The sequence below is a fragment of the Pseudophryne corroboree genome, chromosome 8 (assembly GCF_028390025.1).
Source record: "Pseudophryne corroboree isolate aPseCor3 chromosome 8, aPseCor3.hap2, whole genome shotgun sequence".
Lineage (NCBI taxonomy): Eukaryota > Metazoa > Chordata > Amphibia > Anura > Myobatrachidae > Pseudophryne > Pseudophryne corroboree.
The window spans coordinates 368,787,512-368,805,366 of record NC_086451.1 but is presented as its reverse complement, the minus strand read 5'-3'; the positions used below and the strand labels follow the sequence as shown (position 1 = coordinate 368,805,366).

The following is a 17,855-nucleotide window of genomic DNA, read 5'->3' as shown; positions in this document are numbered from 1 at the left end:
TACACCGCTACTGCAGAGGACCGGTTACCGTCAGGTTTCGGAAGGTGACTAATTAGGGACTAATTAAGCTAATTGGATACTTCCAATTGCTTAATTAGTCATTAGTGTGGATGCCGCAGGGGTGCCAGAGCAAGTCCCGATAATTTTTCCTAAAAATAACGATTTTAGGAAAAATCAGGCTTGCTCTGGGAGTGCGTGAAAAAAGATGCAGGGATTTCTATAGAAATTCAATTGAATAGGAAAAACCCTGTGGCTGTGGGAATAGCCCTGCGCACAATTGAATAGGCCCTATTATGTAAAATCAACATGTTGTTATTATGCGACAGCACATGCATGTGTAATGAAGGCTAAATGGATTTTGCAGCAGGCTGAGGAGATTACCTGCTGGCATCATCATACAGGTAGGAAGCCAGTGAGTTCGGGAGAGTGTCACTCTTCTTCTCTGTAGTCCCCACCCTGTGCCAAAGAGAACAAACAGGTGATATTACTGGCTGTACATCTCATGCTAATGTGCACAGGAATGACTGACAGCTGGGTGAGATACATATACAGGTAAAACAAGTTCCAAGTATTGATAACTGCTATAAATAAATATTTTTGGACATGTTACAAAATGATAAAGTACAACGAAGACATCACATGTGCGCAATGGTGGAAATAAATATTGTGGGCCATTGACGTTTTAACGCTTTCTTTTACTTTCAACTCTATACTTCATTATAGAGCAACCAGATCTTTGACCAATGTAACAGTTACACATTTCCATATAATTTTTATCATATTTTCTTTTTCATCATCTTTGTTTTTTATATTTTGCAATTTTAGTTATTACCATAAAAGTTATAGTTAAATGTTCATAACAGTTAATATATGCTCCATAATTAGTAAACTTGTTTCTCTTAGACCTCTTTATGCTAATTAGCCTTTATTTTAGGGAGCACCGCCTAATAATGAAATGTATACTTTATGATAATTCTCTGTTAAGCATAGGGGTGTCTTGAATACTGAATACTCTTATATTGTGTATTATTAGTCTTGTGCGGATTCCCCACTCCCCTTTCCCCATCCTTGAATTGTCTATCTTGCACAAGACAGATGCATGCTAATTGCTGTATGTTTCCTGCGGCTCGGGACATATAATGTCGGCCAATGAGCCCTAATGTGTACTGGAAAAGGAAACTTCAGCATAGGTTTCCTTGGAGTAATCATAGGCAGGCTTTATACCGTGGGAGTTCTCTCTTCCTCTAGAACATTTCTGTGGGGATACGGTTGTTAGGTCGACACAGCTTAGGTCAACAGTCATTAGGTCGACCACTGAAGGTCGACATGCATTAGGTTGACATGGTCAATAGGCCGACATGGTCATTAGGTCGACATGTACTAGGTCGACAGGTCAAAAGGTCGCCATGAGTTGTTTTTTTTAAATGTCTTTCATTTTTTGGATTTTTTCATACTTAACGATCCACGTGGACTACGATTGGAACGGTAATCTGCGAGCGAAGCGAGCCATGTGAGGGGACACGGTGCACTAATTGGGTTCCTCATCACTTTACGAAGAAAAAACTACACCAAAAACAGTAAAAAAAAACATGTCGACCTTTTGACCTGTCAACCTAGTATTGCCGACCTAATGACCATGTCGGCCTATTGACCATGTCAACCTAATGCATACGACCTAATGACCATGTCGGCCTATTGACCATGTCAACCTAATGCATATTGACCCTGTCGACCTAATGCATGTCGACCTTCCATGTTCGACCTAATGACTGTCGACCTAAGTTGTGTCTATCCAACGACCCATACCCCTTCTGTGGTAGGGCCTTAATCAGAGGTGGATGCAGTGGCTGCCGCGACATGCCTGCCTCTAGCTAGCCACCCCCTCCTTTTATCACCCAGAAACTCCCACTGAAATTCCAATTTTCTGCATCCAAAATTCATACTGCGTCCAATGGTGGCAATCATTGGGACGCATGCGCAGTGCAACGCAGATTCATGCATGCATTGGCCGCTTGCATCCGACAGCGACGCTGCATCCATCTCTGAATCACGCCCTTAGTGCTTGTGTGGTGTCACATGATGTGACCAGAACCAACCATTAAGTACTGAATGATAGTCCCAGTAAGTGCAGATGTGGCACCAAGTCTGGGCCAATAAATGAGTAGGTTTAATAAAACCCAAAGAGACAGATTTTGGGGCTGATTCTGAGACTGTCCGCAAGCAGTGACCATGCCCATCTGGTCTGCACATGTGCACTGAAGGATGCGGCCAAACTGTGATTTTCAGTTGCGGACATTCGCTGAACAGCAGGGTGGCGTTGGGGGGGTGGGGCAGACCAAACGCAGGCTGCGCTGCCAGGGGTCAACCTTTGTTTTGATGCATCCACAATCTAACTGCGTACGCATCGGGAGGCGGCCTCGCACATGCTGGGCGGCCAAGCCCTGTTCTGGGCGGCCCCCAGCATGTGAGGAGTTGGATGCAGATCTGGCTGCATATGCAGCGGTCTTCGTCCATCTCTGAATCATTCCCTTTGTTACATAAATGGAGTATTTCACATGTACTGTTGATTGTCTGCTAGAAATGGCTGACAGCTGTGTTCCCCATGCTTGCTTACTGTCCCAGAAGTTGTGGGAGACTCATGATTTTTCAGGTAGTCCCCCGCATCCCCGGAAAAGTAGGCAGATCTCCCGCATCCCGCCCACTTCCTTGCGAATCAGGGGAATCACAGCGCCGTATGAAATGGGCGGGGCTTAATTATTTAAATCACGTAATTTTAGACCTGTCCCCTCCCCAAGGGCCCACAAATTGTAACATTTTACCCATGGAATGGGCAAAGTCTAATGACGTGCTCCCATTCCCCAAAGTGGAAAGCAGCGTAATTTAGAGACTCCAAAAGGTGGCAAGCATGGTGTTCCCTCTTCCTTCACACCGGCCGTATCACCATCGCCGATGTGTAAGAAGCATGTGAGTACATCTATTACCTTTCTGTCTTTGTAGTCACTGTTCTTGATGATGTCTCTTTCTCTGCTGCAGGTTTGGGTGTCTCTTTGATATCACTGTGATTAATAATAGATTGTGTCAATTGATAACCTGTTTTGTATATTACTTATCTCCTCATTGATAGCTCTTTACATTTCTAGCAACTATATAGACCCATGGAGGCTGGATTATGTCATTGTTATGGTGGCGCAGTGGTTAGCAGCACAGGGGGATATGTTCCAATCTGACATGGATGCAAGTCTCTCATGTGTGGACTCCAGATACTTGTAGGGCTTGAATTAGGTTTATGGTTAGCACGAGGCTTCATTGGAGAAAATGTTTGGAGTAGGGTTACAGCTTTGGGAAGGTTTAATATAAAAATGTGTTTTTGTGTCCATTACTATTATATAGCTCCCAACTGTCCTGATTTTTGCAGGCCAGTGTCGTTTTTTAGGGACTGTCCCGCTGTCCCATCTGCAGGCCGCAGTGTCCCACGGTGGGTGGGGGCAGTTGGGAGGCTCCTCCAGCGGAGAATAGATGCTGTGCGCATGTTCACAGAGCGCTGGGCATGCTCCCTTCAGTGTCATCAAACGGGGGGCGTGACTCATGATCGCGACAGTGCTGCGAGGCCATGCCCCCTTTCAAATACGCCACACCCCTTTTTCGAGCGCAGGAGTCCCTCTTCCAGCACTGAAAATGTTGGGAGGTATGCTATTATAAGATGAGCTGTATAATACAAACCGAGGAGATGGCACCTGAGACGCTGGCTGCGGTGACCGGTTGCCTTGCCAATTTGTTTCAAACCTGTTAGTTGCAAAATAAACATATTTTTAATAAAGTGTCAAGGAGTCCAAATAATCCTTACAGTGGAAATAAGACACGTACAGCTCTGTTCTTAATGCAAACAGGGGGAGCTGTATCAAGTCTTCTAAAGTGGACAATTGGAGAAGTTGCCGATGGTAACCAACAAGCATCTAGCTATCTTTAATCATGTATAGTCTATAAAATGATAGCTACAGCAAACCTGTCCTCTTTAGGTTTGATAGTTTGATACACCCCCACCCCCTATAAAGTCAGTCAATTTGGAAGAGCAAACACAATATTGAATATACCATGTACAAGGGCGTAGCTAGCTACCATAGGTGCAGGGAGTGCAGCCGCTATGGCACGTGGCACAATATAAAGTAGAAGCACTATAGTGTGGCATAATATGAACTGGGGACATTGTATGTCGTAATGTGAATTGGGGTACTGTGTTGCATAATGTGCACTGGCAGCCAACTGCTGCAGAGAGGTATTGAGACAGGGGCCCCTTCAAATTGTTGCTATGGGGCCCACAAAGTTCTGGCTATGCCCCTGACCATGTATGATGTAGAATCAGCGTGTTGTTATTATGGGACATCACATACATGTGTAATGACGGATAAATGGATTACCTGCTGGCATCATCATACAGGTAGGACGCTAATGAGTCCGGGAGAGTGTCACTCTTCTTCTCTGTGTTCCCCACCCTGCCAGAGAGAACAAACAGCCTGATATTACTGGCTATACATGTACGTACATGCTAATATGCACAGGAATGACTGCTGAGAGAGACAGCCGTACAGGAAAAACAAGTTACAGGTATTGGTCACATTACAGAATGATAACGTACAGCATGGACATCACATAAGACCTATGCGCAATAGTGGAAATAAACATTGTGGGGGACGATTGATGTTTTAACTCTTTCAATTACTTTTAAGTCTGTTTTTGATTGAAGAGCAACCAGATCTGTGGCCAATTTGGTCTACATGTGGAGGACTAAATTGCAGAAATACAATTGTCCAGATTTAATAAATGATTTGGTTTACAGCAGCCCCCAAACATATTGTTCAGCTGATGAACAGCGAATAAAAATAGGTAAAAGTTGTCGGCACCAATCTCTACAGAAATATATAGATATGATTTATTTAATTCAAGTAGACTTCAGTATTCCATTTACAGATGCAGACATTGGGTGCAGATTTCATTAGCTATACAATGTAACGCCAGTATTGGGCTGACGCACTAGAGCGCTGCCTTCGTGTGATTGGCCGATGTGTAAGAAGCATGTGACTACATCTATTACCTTTCTGTCTTTGTAGTCACTGTTCTTGTTGATGTCTCTTTCTCTGCTGCAGGTTTGGGTGTCCCTTTGCTACCACTGTGATTAAAAATAGATTGTGTCAATTGATAAGTTGCGTTGTCTACAGGTGTGGATACACCCCCTGAACCCCCAACCATGTCCAATTTCAAGACAAAATTGTTTTATCGTTTCTTCATGGAGTGGGTGGTGGTTACGCTAGAGAAGGAAACCAGAACTGACATGTTCATACTATAGCGACCCTCTCAGCAGCCATACAAACTCAGATTCATAATTCTCTGCAATATCTCCTGGTATTTCTTGCGCATGGTGTGATGTGACTATTACTGTGTGATCCCGGAAGGATGAGTATGTTCAATGTATAAAGGGCCTAAATTAGATCTGATCGCAGCAGCAATTTTTTACTCTAATGTACAAAACCATGTGCACTGCAGGTGGGGCAGATGTAAGATGTGCAGAGAGAGTTAGATTTGGGTGGGGTGTGTTCCAACTGAAATCTAAATTGCCGTGCGCATACACACATGTCCTGTTCACAGTATAGGGGGAGCCTGGGGGGTTGCACATGCCCCCAAAGTGTCTGGAACAGGGGTGCTGTGAAGCCCCACCCCTTTCCCTTAGACTCCACCCCCTTTGCTTAGCAGGGTCCCGCTCCACTGACCACCAATGTTGGGAGGTATGCTATGGCTTCCGGATGCATCACGCATGTCCTGTGAAGATATGTATGATTGTATACTTGATTCATCTGCCTTCTAGAATGTTTCAGAATTTCCTTAACTAGTCACTCATGTAATCTCTGTACCTTTTCCTGCATTGTAATGCTTTACTTAGGTAAAGTGGGCCCTGTGAAAATGTCTATTTCTATGTACAATACATAGAAATACACGTTCTATGTACAATACATTGTTGAAAGGATAATTTGAACTATGTGCCCGATTCCGCCGAATCGGAACGACACATGGTTCAAATAATCTAGTGTGTACACACTATGGGGTATATTTACTAAGGTCCCGATTTTGACCGAGATGCCGTTTTTTCTTCAAAGTGTCATTTCGGTAATTTACTAAGCAAAAATCTCGGCAGTGATGAGGGCATTCGTAATATTTTGGAAGTCCTAGGATAAAATCACGAATCAATACACCATCGGTCAAATACGCCTGCAATTTGGTAGAAATCGGTCATTTACTAAAAAGTGCAAATCACAAACACTGCCGACAATAGCCAAACACTGCCGTGCTGAAATACAATTCGTGAAAAAGTGCTAAAAAAAACAGACCTGCTTTTTTATCCCGTGTTTGGATAGGCATGCAGGGATCCATGAGATCCGTGCATGTTTATCAGTGGGAAGGGGATGGGAAAGTGTTATTTTCTTTAAAAAAAATGCGTGGGGTCCCCCCTCCTAAGCAAAACCAGCCTCGGGCTCTTTGAGCCGGTCCTGGTTGCAAAAATATGGGGGGGGAAATGATAGGGGTTCCCCCATATTTAAACAACCAGCACCGGGCTCTGCGCCTGGTTCCAAAAATACGGGGGACAAAAAGCGTAGGGGTCCTCCGTATTTCTGAAACCAGCACCGGGCTCCACTAGCCAGATACATAATGCCACAGCCGGGGGACACTTTTATATAGGTCCCGGCGGCCCTGGCATTACATAACCAACTAGTCACCCCTGGCCGGGGTACCCTGGAAGAGTGGGGACCCCTTCAATCAAGGGGTCCCCCCCCCTCCAGCCACACATGGACCAGGGGTGAAGCCCGAGGCTGTCCCCCCCCATCCAAGGGCTGCGGATGGGAGGCTGATAGCCGTTTTGTAAAAAAAAGAATATTGTTTTTAGTAGCAGTACTACAAGTCCCAGCAAGCCTCCCCCGCAAGCTGGTACTTGGAGAACCACAAGTACCAGCATGCGGAGGAAAACCGGGCCCGCTGGTACCTGTAGTACTACTACTAAAAAAATACCCCAATAAAAACATAAGACACACACCTTGAAAGTATAACTTTAATGCATACATCCACATCTCCATATACACATACTTACCTTATGTTCACACGAGGGTCGGTCCTCTTCTCCATGTAGAATCCATGGTGTACCTGTGGAAAAAATTATACTCACAAAATCCAGTGTAGAAGGCTCTTCTTCTTGTAATCCAGGTACTTGTCAAAATAAAAAAAACGGACACCCGACCTCGCACTGAAAGGGGCCCCATGTTTTCACATGGGACCCCTTTCCCCGAATGCCAGAAACCCCCTCTGACTTATGTCTAAGAGGGTTCCTTCAGCCAATCAGGGAGCGCCACATTGTGGCACCCTCCTGATTGGCTGTGTGCTCCTGTACTGTATGACAGGCAGCACCCGGCAGTGTTACAATGTAGCGCCTATGCGCTCCATTATAACCAATGGTGGGAACTTTGTGGTCAGCGGTGAGGTTACTTTCGGTCAACCGCTGACCACAAAGTTCCCACCATTGGTTACAATGGAGCGCATAGGCGCTACATTGTAACACTGCCGGGTGCTGCCTGTCATACAGTACAGGAGCACACAACCAATCTGGAGGGTGCCACAATGTGGCGCTCCCTGATTTGCTGAAGGAACCCTCTTAGACATAAATCAGAGGGGGTTTCTGGCATTCGGGGAAAGGGGTCCCATGTGAAAACATGGGGCCCCTTTCAGTGCGAGGTCGGGTGTCCGTTTTTTTATTTTGACAAGTACCTGGATTACAAATGAATTACAAGAAGAAGAGCCTTCTACACTGGATTTTGTGAGTATAATTTTTTCCACAGGTACACCATGGATTCTACATGGAGAAGAGGACCGACCCTTGTGTGAACATAAGGTAAGTATGTGTATATGGAGGTGTGGATGTATGCATTAAAGTTATACTTTCAAGGTGTGTGTCTTATGTTTTTATTGGGGTATTTTTTTAGTAGTAGTACTACAGGTACCAGCGGGCCTGGGTTTCCTCCGCATGCTGGTACTTGTGGTTCTCCAAGTACCAGCTTGCGGGGGAGGCTTGCTGGGACTTGTAGTACTGCTACTAAAAACAATATTCTTTTTTTTACAAAACGGCTATCAGCCTCCCATCCGCAGCCCTTGGATGGGGGGGACAGCCTTGGGCTTCACCCCTGGTCCATGGGTGGCTGGAGGGGGGGGACCCCTTGATTGAAGGGGTCCCCACTCTTCCAGGGTACCCCGGCCAGGGGTGACTAGTTGGTTATGTAATGCCAGGGCCGCCGGGACCTATATAAAAGTGTCCCCCGGCTGTGGCATTAGGTATCTGGCTAGTGGAGCCCGGTGCTGGTTTCAGAAATACGGGGGACCCCTACGCTTTTTGTCCCCCGTATTTTTGGAACCAGGACCAGGCGCAGAGCCCGGTGCTGGCTGTTTAAATATGGGGGAACCTCTATCATTTCCCCCCCCATATTTTTGCAACCAGGATCGCTCAAAGAGCCCGAGGCTGGTTTGGCTTAGGAGGGGGGACCCCACGCAATTTTTTTTATGATTTTAACACTGATTTATTTTTTTTACAAGGTGCACAATGAAGCCCAGCACGGATCTCTCAGATCAGGCCGAGATTCATTGTATTAAAGTCGGCAGTGTTTTACAAGTCACTCACGTAAAACACTGCCAAAAAAAACGAATGACATCGACATCGGTAAAACCGAAAATGCAAAATACGGCAGTTTAGTAAATTAGTCGTACTAATTTCAAAAAGTTGCATATTTACACTTTCGATGTCATTCGTGATTGAACTTTGACCTCAAACGGGAAAATACGATTTTTAGTAAATATACCCCTATGTCGCTGCCGATGTGCACTCCCGCGTATCGCCAGCAATATCCTCCATCGAACTGCTGGTTCCCATCGCCACCGAAATCGCTGGGTACACACATCGTAGTGTGTACCCAGCTTACTACTAATCATATCTCATTGCTTCACAGGACCCTGTGCTCTGGGCGTCAGCACAGCTTGCACACCCCTAGTTATATGATAGCACATGCTTGTGTAATGAAGGCTACGTGGACCTTGCAGCAGGCTGAGGAGATTACCTGCTGGCATCATCATACAGGTAGGAAGCCAGCGAGTGTGGGAGAGTGTCAGTCTTCTTCTCTGTTGTCCCCACCCTGTGCCAGGGAGAACAAACAGGGTGATATTACTGGCTGTACATCTCATGCTAATGAGCACAGGAATGACTGACAGCTGGGTGAGATACATATACAGGTAAAACAAGTTACAATTACAGATAACTGCTATAAATACATTTCTTGGACACATTACCAAATGATTAAGTACAACTGAACATCACATACTGTAAATGCACAATGGTAGAAATAAACATTTTGGATCATTGACATTTTATCCCTTTCTTTTTCTATCCAACTTTATACTTGATTAAGGAGCAACTAGATCTGTGGCCTATTTGACCCGGATGTGGAGGAACAAAGTGCACTAATACTGTTGTCCTGATTTCATAGATGAAGCCGATTTACAGGGGCCCCCAAACAGTTTGTTCAGCAGACAAACTGCTAATAAAAAGTAAGAGTTGCACCAGAAATATATAGATATGTTTTATTTAGTCAGAACCAAGATGCTTCATGTAATCTGACCACTTCAGTATTCTAAATGACAGATGCAGTCATTCGGTGCAAATGTCATTAGTTATACAGATTTCAAGGGTTCCGGTATGAATGGTCGACCATGTTATGGTCGACAGTCATTAGGTCGACCACTATTGGTCGACATTGACATGGTCGACATGGACACATGGTCGACACATGAAAGGTCGACATATGAAAAGGTCGACATGAGTTTTTTAACTTTTTTTGGTGTCGTTTTTTGCGTAAAGTGACTGGGAACCCCAATTAGTGCACCGCGTCCCCTCGCATGGCTCGCCATGCTTCGGGCATGGTGCCTTCGCTCCGCTACCGCTTCGCTCGGCACACTTTACCGTTCCAATCGTAGTCCATGTGGATCGTAAAGTATGGAAAAGTTCCCCAAAAGAAAAAAAAGTAAAAAAAATCATGTCGACCTTTCATGTGTCGACCATTTAATGTGTCGACCATGTGTCCATGTCGACCATGTCAATGTCGACCAATAGCGGTCGACCTAATGACTGTCGACCATAACATGGTCGACCATGTGAACGGATACCGATTTCAAGACAGTATGGGGCTGATTCAGAACTGAATGTAAGTCGGTTGTATGCTGGTTGTGTACACAGCTCTGTGGTCGCACAGCTTCTATCCTCATGCTTAGTCTGCATTTAAATCTTGCCTACGTGCAAATGCCATGTTCCCATCCAATTATGTCTCTTCAGAAGCAAAAAGGAGCTACAGATGAGCTGCGTAAGACGGCATTGTCTATACCTGTGTAAGCTTGGCTCTGGACTATGGGTGCACAGTGCGCACGCGCTGGACCCACACTGCATGTGCGCACACTGGGGGTCATTCCGAGTTGTTCGCTCGCTAGCAGATTTTAGCAGCATTGCTCATGCTAGGCCGCCGCCCTCTGGGAGTGTATTTTAGCTTAGCAGAATTGTGAATAGAAATTTCTTAGCAGTTTCTGAGTAGCTCGAGACTTACTCCTACACTGCGATCAGCTCAGGCCGTTTCGTTCCTGGTTTGACATCACAAACACGCCCTGCGTTCGGCCAGCCACTCCCCCGTTTCTCCAGACACTCCCGCGTTTTATCCTGGCACGCCTGCGTTTTTCCGCACACTCCCAGAAAACGGCCAGTTTCCGCCCAGAAACACCCACTTCCTGTCAATCACACTCCGATCACTTCAACGATGAAAATTCCTCGTTCGGACGTGAGTAAATCTACTACGTTTTGTGCTAAAATACTTAGCGCATGCGCACTGCATACCATGTGCATGCGCATTTTCGCCTATATCGCTCCGTTGCGAAAATCGGCAACGTGCGAACAACTCGGAATGACCCCCACAGTGAGATGCAATCTCAGATTCTTGGAGCAAAACTTTCACCAAACCTTACAGCGACCAATCAGACATTTGCTTACATTGGCTCTTTTATACAAACTTTGTTCCTAATTATAATGTTGGTTACTGAGCCCTAATGTGTCACCCAAAAAAAGATACCTGGGCCAGTGGTGGAACTCGTGAGTGGTGGACCCATGTGCAAAAATTTTATTTGGTCCCCCCTCCTCCACCTCAACCCAAGATCATAATGTGCCACATGGCAGTGTATAGCAGGGGGAGGCAGTGGTTGACATGGTGAGGCAAAGGAGGAAGCAGAAAGAAAGACAGGAGGCGGCATACCTCCCGCATGACTCTCTCCAGGAGGGACATAATGCTCTGCTTCTGGAGTTTTCTCTTACTGCATGATTGCCAGCACCTGCGTTGAACAGGTTAATGGATAAGAAAGGTGTTTCAGCACAGGTGCCAGCAATCATACAGTAAGAGGAAAGTCCAGGAGCAGAGCATTCTGTCCCTCCTGGAGAGGGTCATGTTGGGAGGTATGGCGGTGGCAGTGGGTGACAAGGAGAGCCAGTGGGTGACAGGGTTACAAGCACAATGTCCTGTGTGGTGTTGAGAACAGCCTTATTGGGAGAAGGAACGCAGAGGGCCACTCTCCTTGACAGGAACCCCCGCCCTTGTGCTTTCCTCAGTTTGGCACTCGGTCAGGCAGACAATGACAATGCCAATTACACGAGATGTGGGCTGCCTCTAATTCACAGACAGTGAATCAGAAAATATGTTCAGCTGTCTGTTAATTATCAGCAATATGTGGCTATGATCATCTGAGCTGATAGGTGGCAGGTGTCCTCTATCTGTCCGGCACACACAAGATCAGACCTGTCTCCCTAAAGTAAGTGGGGCCCACCCTACTCTCTACACTGGGCCATTCATCCGACATTGCTCTAAAATGGTCTCTGTGGGTTGCATATGGGATCCCGGTGGTCACAATACCGACGCCGGGATCCTGACCACCAGAATGCGCTGTGCTCACCACGCTGCGAGCTCGGTGGCTCGCTGTGCTTGCCACAGGTTCTATTCCCACTCCATGGGTGTCATGGACATCCAGGAGTGGGAATAGCTGTGGCGGCACTGCCGGCATTCTGAGGGTCAGTATCCCGACTACATCCCGTCTGTGTGTGTGGGGGAGGGGGGGAGGAGTGATAACTCAGTGCTTGTCTGGGCAGTAGTGGGCATCTTAGTACTCAGAGGCCCTGAGGCAATGCATCTGCTGCACCAATGGCAGCTCTGCTTCTGACCTAAGCATAAGTTTCTTGGGAGTAAGCAAAGCCAGGCTTTATACTGAGTGACCAGAAATGTGGTAATTCCACATATGGGAATTTTCTCTTCCTCTATGACTCTACTTTGTGCTTGTGTGGTGTCACATGATGTCACCAGAACCAATCATCGAGTACTTTTACCCCTGAATGACAGTCTCAGGAAGTGCACATGCACCAAGTTTGGGGCAATAAAGGCGTAGATTTAATGAAACCCGAATAGACAGCTTTTATTACTTAAATGGATTATATGAAATTGTTTATGTTTTCATATGTGCTGTTTATTGTATGCTAGAAATGGCTGTGACAGCTGTTCCCTCTTCCTTCACCCTGGCTGCATCACCATGGTATGCAGAGAGCGATGTGTAAGAAGCATGTGAGTACAGCTATTACCTTTCAGTCCTTGTAGTCACTGTTCTTGATGAAGTCTCTTTCTCTGCTGCAGGTTTGGGTGTCTCTTTGATATCACTGTGATTAAAAATAGATTGTGTCAAATGATAACCTGCTTGTTTTTATATTACTTATCTTCTCATTGCTAGCTGTTTACATTTCTAGCAACTATATAGACCCATGGAGGCTGGATTATGTCATTGTTATGGTGGTTCAGTGGTTAGCAGCACAGGGGGATTATGTTCCAATCTGACATGGATGCAAGTCTGCTTTGTGTGGAGTTTGCATGTTCTCCTTATTTCCTTTGTATGCTCTATATCAGGCCTAGCCAACCGGTGGCTCTCCAGCTACTGTAAAAATACATGTTCCAGCATGCTCTGCCATAGTTTTGCCATTAGGGAATGCTTAAACTGTGGCAGGGCATGCTGGGATGTGTAGTTTCACAACAATGGAGAGCCACAGGTTGGCCAGGCCTGCTCTATATAGATCCCATTATTCAGAAACAGATTAATTGTCTTGTAACTAAATTGGCTCTAGTGTATAGTCATTTACACTGTAAGAGCTACAGAGGCAGGTACTGATGTGAATGAATACACACATGAATCTACAGAGAGCTGTGTAATATGCTGTCACTTCAGAAATAAAGAATCATAATAATAGGTGTCACAGGTTTATAGACAGGGCCAGATTAAGCCTTGAGGTGGCCCGGGGCACTTAAAACAGGGGGTCTGAAGAAGGGGGGTGTATATTATGCATGCCTTCCATGATGACCTGTTCCAGGAGGGACAAAATGCTCTGCTCCTGGACTACCCTCTTAATATATGATTGGCGTCACCTGTGTTGAACTATTTAATTGTTAAGAAAGGTATTTCAACACAAGTGAGGAGGAGAAGCTGGGATCCCTGGGTCACTTACAGCTCTCTCCCCCTCCTATCTTTTCTCAGGTTGGGAAGCTCCATTGGTAGATCATACAACCTGATATTCCTGTGTCTGCTTGCACTGCATACTGTCCTCACTTTTCTGGCTACCTGGTTCTGCTGCTGCACAAGAGGGAGAGCTAGTGATGTATGTGTGGTCCAGCCGGGTGGGGAAGGGGGGTTTCCCGATAGAGTGGGGCCTGGGGTACAGTATTCCCTGCACCTCTCCCTTAAAATGGCTATGCTCATAGTTAAGCTTCTGTATAGAAAGAAACTGCAGTACCATGTCTAGCCAACAGAGGCCTCTGCAGAAGAGTTATTTTGACTCCATTTAAGGTGTGACATTACAGAGATGGGCCATGGTGTACTATAGTACCCATAAGGGCATATTACCCTTTCTCACCCAGGATGCCACCAAGATCATTATCCACTCATTGATTATTTCCAGACTGGATTACTGTAATCTCCTCCTAACTGGCCTTCCTGACAATTACCTCTCTCCACTCCAATCTATCCTCAATGCTGCAGCCCGGCTCATCTTCCTCACCAAACGCACTACGTCCACCTCCCCTCTCCTACAAGCCCTTCACTGGCTTCCCTTCCCTTTCAGAATCCAATTCAAACTTCTCACACTCACTTACAAAGCCCTCACCCACTCCTCTCCCATCTACATCTCTGACCTTATCTCCCTTTACTCTCCCACCCGTCCTCATCGCTCTGCTAATGCGCGCCGACTCTTCCTCTTCTTCTGATTACTTCCTCCCACTCCTATCTCCAAGACTTTTCACGTGCTGCTCCCTTTGGAGTTCCCTACCTCTTCCCCTCAGACTCTCCACCTCTCTACTGAACTTCAAACTGGCTCTTACGACCCACTTCTTTACCAAACCCAGCCAAATCTCCTCCTAACCCTCTGTCCCACGCTCATGGACTACCCCATCTGTGTCACCCCTGTCTGTCTGCCCCTCCCCTTTAGAATATAAGTTCTCATGAGTATGGTCCTCTTCCCTCATGTGCTTATCCTTTCTCTTACTTTAATAATCCTCAACTTCCCAAATCCTGCAGTCTTCTGCCACCTGACACTTATCTCAGTGTTGTGTACTGCTGTAGTTATGCTTAGTTACTCTGTACTTGTCCTATATTGTCTTCAAATGTAAATCCCTGTTTTCCTGTTTTGATTATGTGCATATGTATTCTGCAATTCGGCGCTGCGGAACCCTTGTGGCGCCATATAAATAAAGGATAGTAATAATAATAAAAAGATTTTTTGGGGATTTGCATTAAAACTCTGCTTCAATTAATGTCATTTTATAAAGGCCCAGGAAAAAAATAAAATAATGTCATTTGTGCAACAACTATCATTACAGAGGTGCTATGGGGTGCAGAGCTCTGTGGAAGCAGCAGTACCAGAACCCCTTCCTGAGGCCACCACTCTGAGCATGGGCCTGAATCAGATGTGGTCAGATGTAAGCAGCAGTGATAGCATTTATATGTTATTGCATCAGGACCAGTCACACCTCCTGCATGAATTACTGATCTGATGTGCACCCTAGGACTCAGTATCAGATCAACTGCGACACCACTGACCCACGGGGTTGCACAAGACCAGAAAATCTCTTCTGATGGAGATCCTTGAGTTGTTCCTCCCCTGCAACAGCGGCAACACGCCTCCATTTTGAGAAACAGAAGCTATCACCGCTCCCTCCCTGCCCCCAAATGGCATCAGACTGTCAGTCACTTACGTCTTATGCCGTACTATGTCTGCCGTCGCAGACCCATACTGCACATGCACAGGACAGGTCCAGCACAATTGCCGCAATTATGTTAACTGAATCAGGACCCAAATGTGGGTGCAGCAGATGGTCAGTGAAACCCCATTGCCAGGAAATGCTGGGCCTAGCACTACAATACCATGTTCTACCTCTGGATAGTGAGAATGTTGTGCAGAATAGCAGGCATTGTACTTTCCATGTGATCACTAATGGGGACACATTTTTACAAGATGGAAAAATAGTATGATGCACTAGTGTGCTGAGGGTAAAGATCGCAGTAATGAACCCCTGATTCTTGTTTGAACAACACAAAAAGTGACTTTGGGCTCTGGATACTTTTAAGGCTTGAACTAGGTTTATGGGCCCTCATTCCGAGTTGTTCGCTCGCTAGCTGCTTTTAGCAGCCGTGCAAACGTTAAGCCGCCGCCCTCTGGCAGTGTATTTTAGCTCAGCAGAAGTGCGAACGAAAGGATCGCAGCGCTGCTACAAAAAAAGATTGTGCAGTTTCTGAGTAGCTGCAGACCTACTCCTAGCTTGCGATCACTTCAGACTATTTAGTTCCTGTTTTGACGTCACAAACACGCCCTGCGTTCGGCCAGCCACTCCCCCGTTTCCCCAGCCACTCCTGCGTTTTTATCTGGCACGCCTGCGTTTTTACACACACTCCCCGAAAACGGTCAGTTACCTCCCAGAAACACCAACTTCCTGTCAATCACTCAACAATCAGCAGTGCGACTGAAAAGCATCGCTAGACCTTGTGTGAAACTGCATCGGCTTTTGTGAAAGTACGTCGTGCGTGCGCACTGCGCATCATACGCATGCGCAGAAGTGCCAATTCTTTGCCTGATCGCTGCGCTGCGACCGAAAGCAGCTAGCGAACAACTCGGAATGACCCCCATGGTTAGCAAAAGCCTTCATTGGGCAAATGTTGCCCTAGGGTAACCGCTTCGGAAAGGTTCAATATAAAAAGCTGTTTCAGTGTCCATTCTGTCAGGATTCCATTACTACAGTAAGTCCTCGTGGGTCCAGGGCAAACGTCTCTTTTTTCTTAACAGTCGTGAGTAGTCACTGAATAACGAGTTTTATGGTAAGAACTTACCTTTGTTAAAACTCAAACTGCGAGGTACACTGGGCTCCACAAGTAAAGACATAGGGGTGTCGAGTAGGATCTTGATCCGAGGCACCAACAGGCTCAAAAGCTTTGACTGTTCCCAGAATGCATAGCACCGCCTCCTCTATAACCCCGCCTCCCTGCACAGGAGCTCAGTTTTTAGTTAACCAGCCCAATGCAGTAGCAGGAAAAGAGACGACAACGGTTAGTAGCCACATACACCACACTCTCACGACAGGAGAAGTGTTAGCGGCTAATGCCATACCAACCCAAAGAAGCCAAGTGTGTCAGGGTGGGCGCCTTGTGGAGCCCAGTGTACCTCGCAGAAAGAGTTTTAACAAAGGTAAGTTCTTACCATAAAACTCGTTTTCTGCTGAGGGGCACACTGGGCTCCACAAGGAAAGACATAGGGGATGTCCTAAAGCAGTTCCTTATGGGAGTTAACTCACTGTAGCGGGCACAAGTACCCGGCATCCAAAGGAAGCATCCTGGGAAGCGGCAGTATTGAAGGCATAGAACCTTATGAACGTGTTCACAGAGGACCACGTAGCCGCCTTGCACAATTGATCAAGGGTCGCAACAGACCGAGTAGAATGGGCCGTAATGTGAGCAGGAGCTGATAGACCAGCCCTCACATAAGCATGTGCAATCAACATTCTAATCCATCTGGCCAAAGTTTGCTTGTGAGCAGGCCAGCCCCGTTTGTGAAATCCAAACAGCACAAAGAGAGAATCAGATTTCCTAATAGAAGCAGTTATCTTCACATAGATACGGAGAGCCCGTATCACATCCAAAGACCGCTCTTTGCGAGACAGATCAGGAGAAACAAGTGCTGGAACCACAATCTCCTGGTTAAGGTGGAACGAAGAAACCACCTTAGGTAAATATCTGGGACGAGTCCTAAGAACCGCCCGGTCACGGTGAAATATCAGATATGGGGAACTACAAGACAAGGCACCCAAATCCGACACTCTTCTAGCTGAAGCAATAGCCAGCAGAAACACCACCTTAAGGGAAAGCCACTGAAGATCAGCTGAACCAAGAGGTTCAAACGAAGACTCTTGTAACGCCTCCAAAACCACAACAAGTCCCAAGGAGCCACAGGCGGGACATAGGGAGGTTGGATACGCAACACGCCCTGAGTAAAGGTATGCACATCAGGTAAGGTCGCAATCTTTCTCTGAAACCACACCGACAAGGCAGATATTTGAACCTTGAGGGAGGCCAGATGCAGGCCTAAGTCCAGGCCCTGCTGAAGAAAGGCCAACAACTTGGCTATACTAAACTTGGAAGCGTCATAATGGTTAGATGCGCACCAAACAAAG

The 17,855-nt window shown here is 46.3% G+C and overlaps 1 protein-coding gene and 1 long non-coding RNA gene across 6 annotated transcripts in view; one reads left to right on the top strand and one right to left on the bottom strand.

Moving 5' to 3' along the window:
• ZNF185 (zinc finger protein 185 with LIM domain) overlaps positions 1–17,855 on the bottom strand; it is a 344,343-nt gene that overhangs the window by 159,662 nt on the left and 166,826 nt on the right. For 4 of the 5 annotated variants that reach the window (XM_063937558.1, XM_063937560.1, XM_063937556.1 and 1 more), the window contains exons 18-24: positions 12,737–12,811; positions 9,141–9,215; positions 5,090–5,164; positions 4,416–4,490; positions 3,721–3,783; positions 2,982–3,056; positions 382–456 (exon numbers count right to left, since the gene is read on the bottom strand). In XM_063937558.1, the coding sequence (XP_063793628.1) occupies positions 382–456; positions 2,982–3,056; positions 3,721–3,783; positions 4,416–4,490; positions 5,090–5,164; positions 9,141–9,215; positions 12,737–12,811 (513 nt within the window). The remainder of the gene's footprint in view (positions 1–381; positions 457–2,981; positions 3,057–3,720; positions 3,784–4,415; positions 4,491–5,089; positions 5,165–9,140; positions 9,216–12,736; positions 12,812–17,855) is intronic. The other variant, XM_063937559.1, reaches the window with a different exon arrangement.
• Positions 12,643–17,855, top strand: part of LOC134949152 (uncharacterized) — a 63,900-nt gene continuing 58,687 nt past the window's right edge. The window contains exon 1 of the long non-coding RNA XR_010183116.1: positions 12,643–12,719. This is a non-coding gene — a long non-coding RNA (uncharacterized LOC134949152). The remainder of the gene's footprint in view (positions 12,720–17,855) is intronic.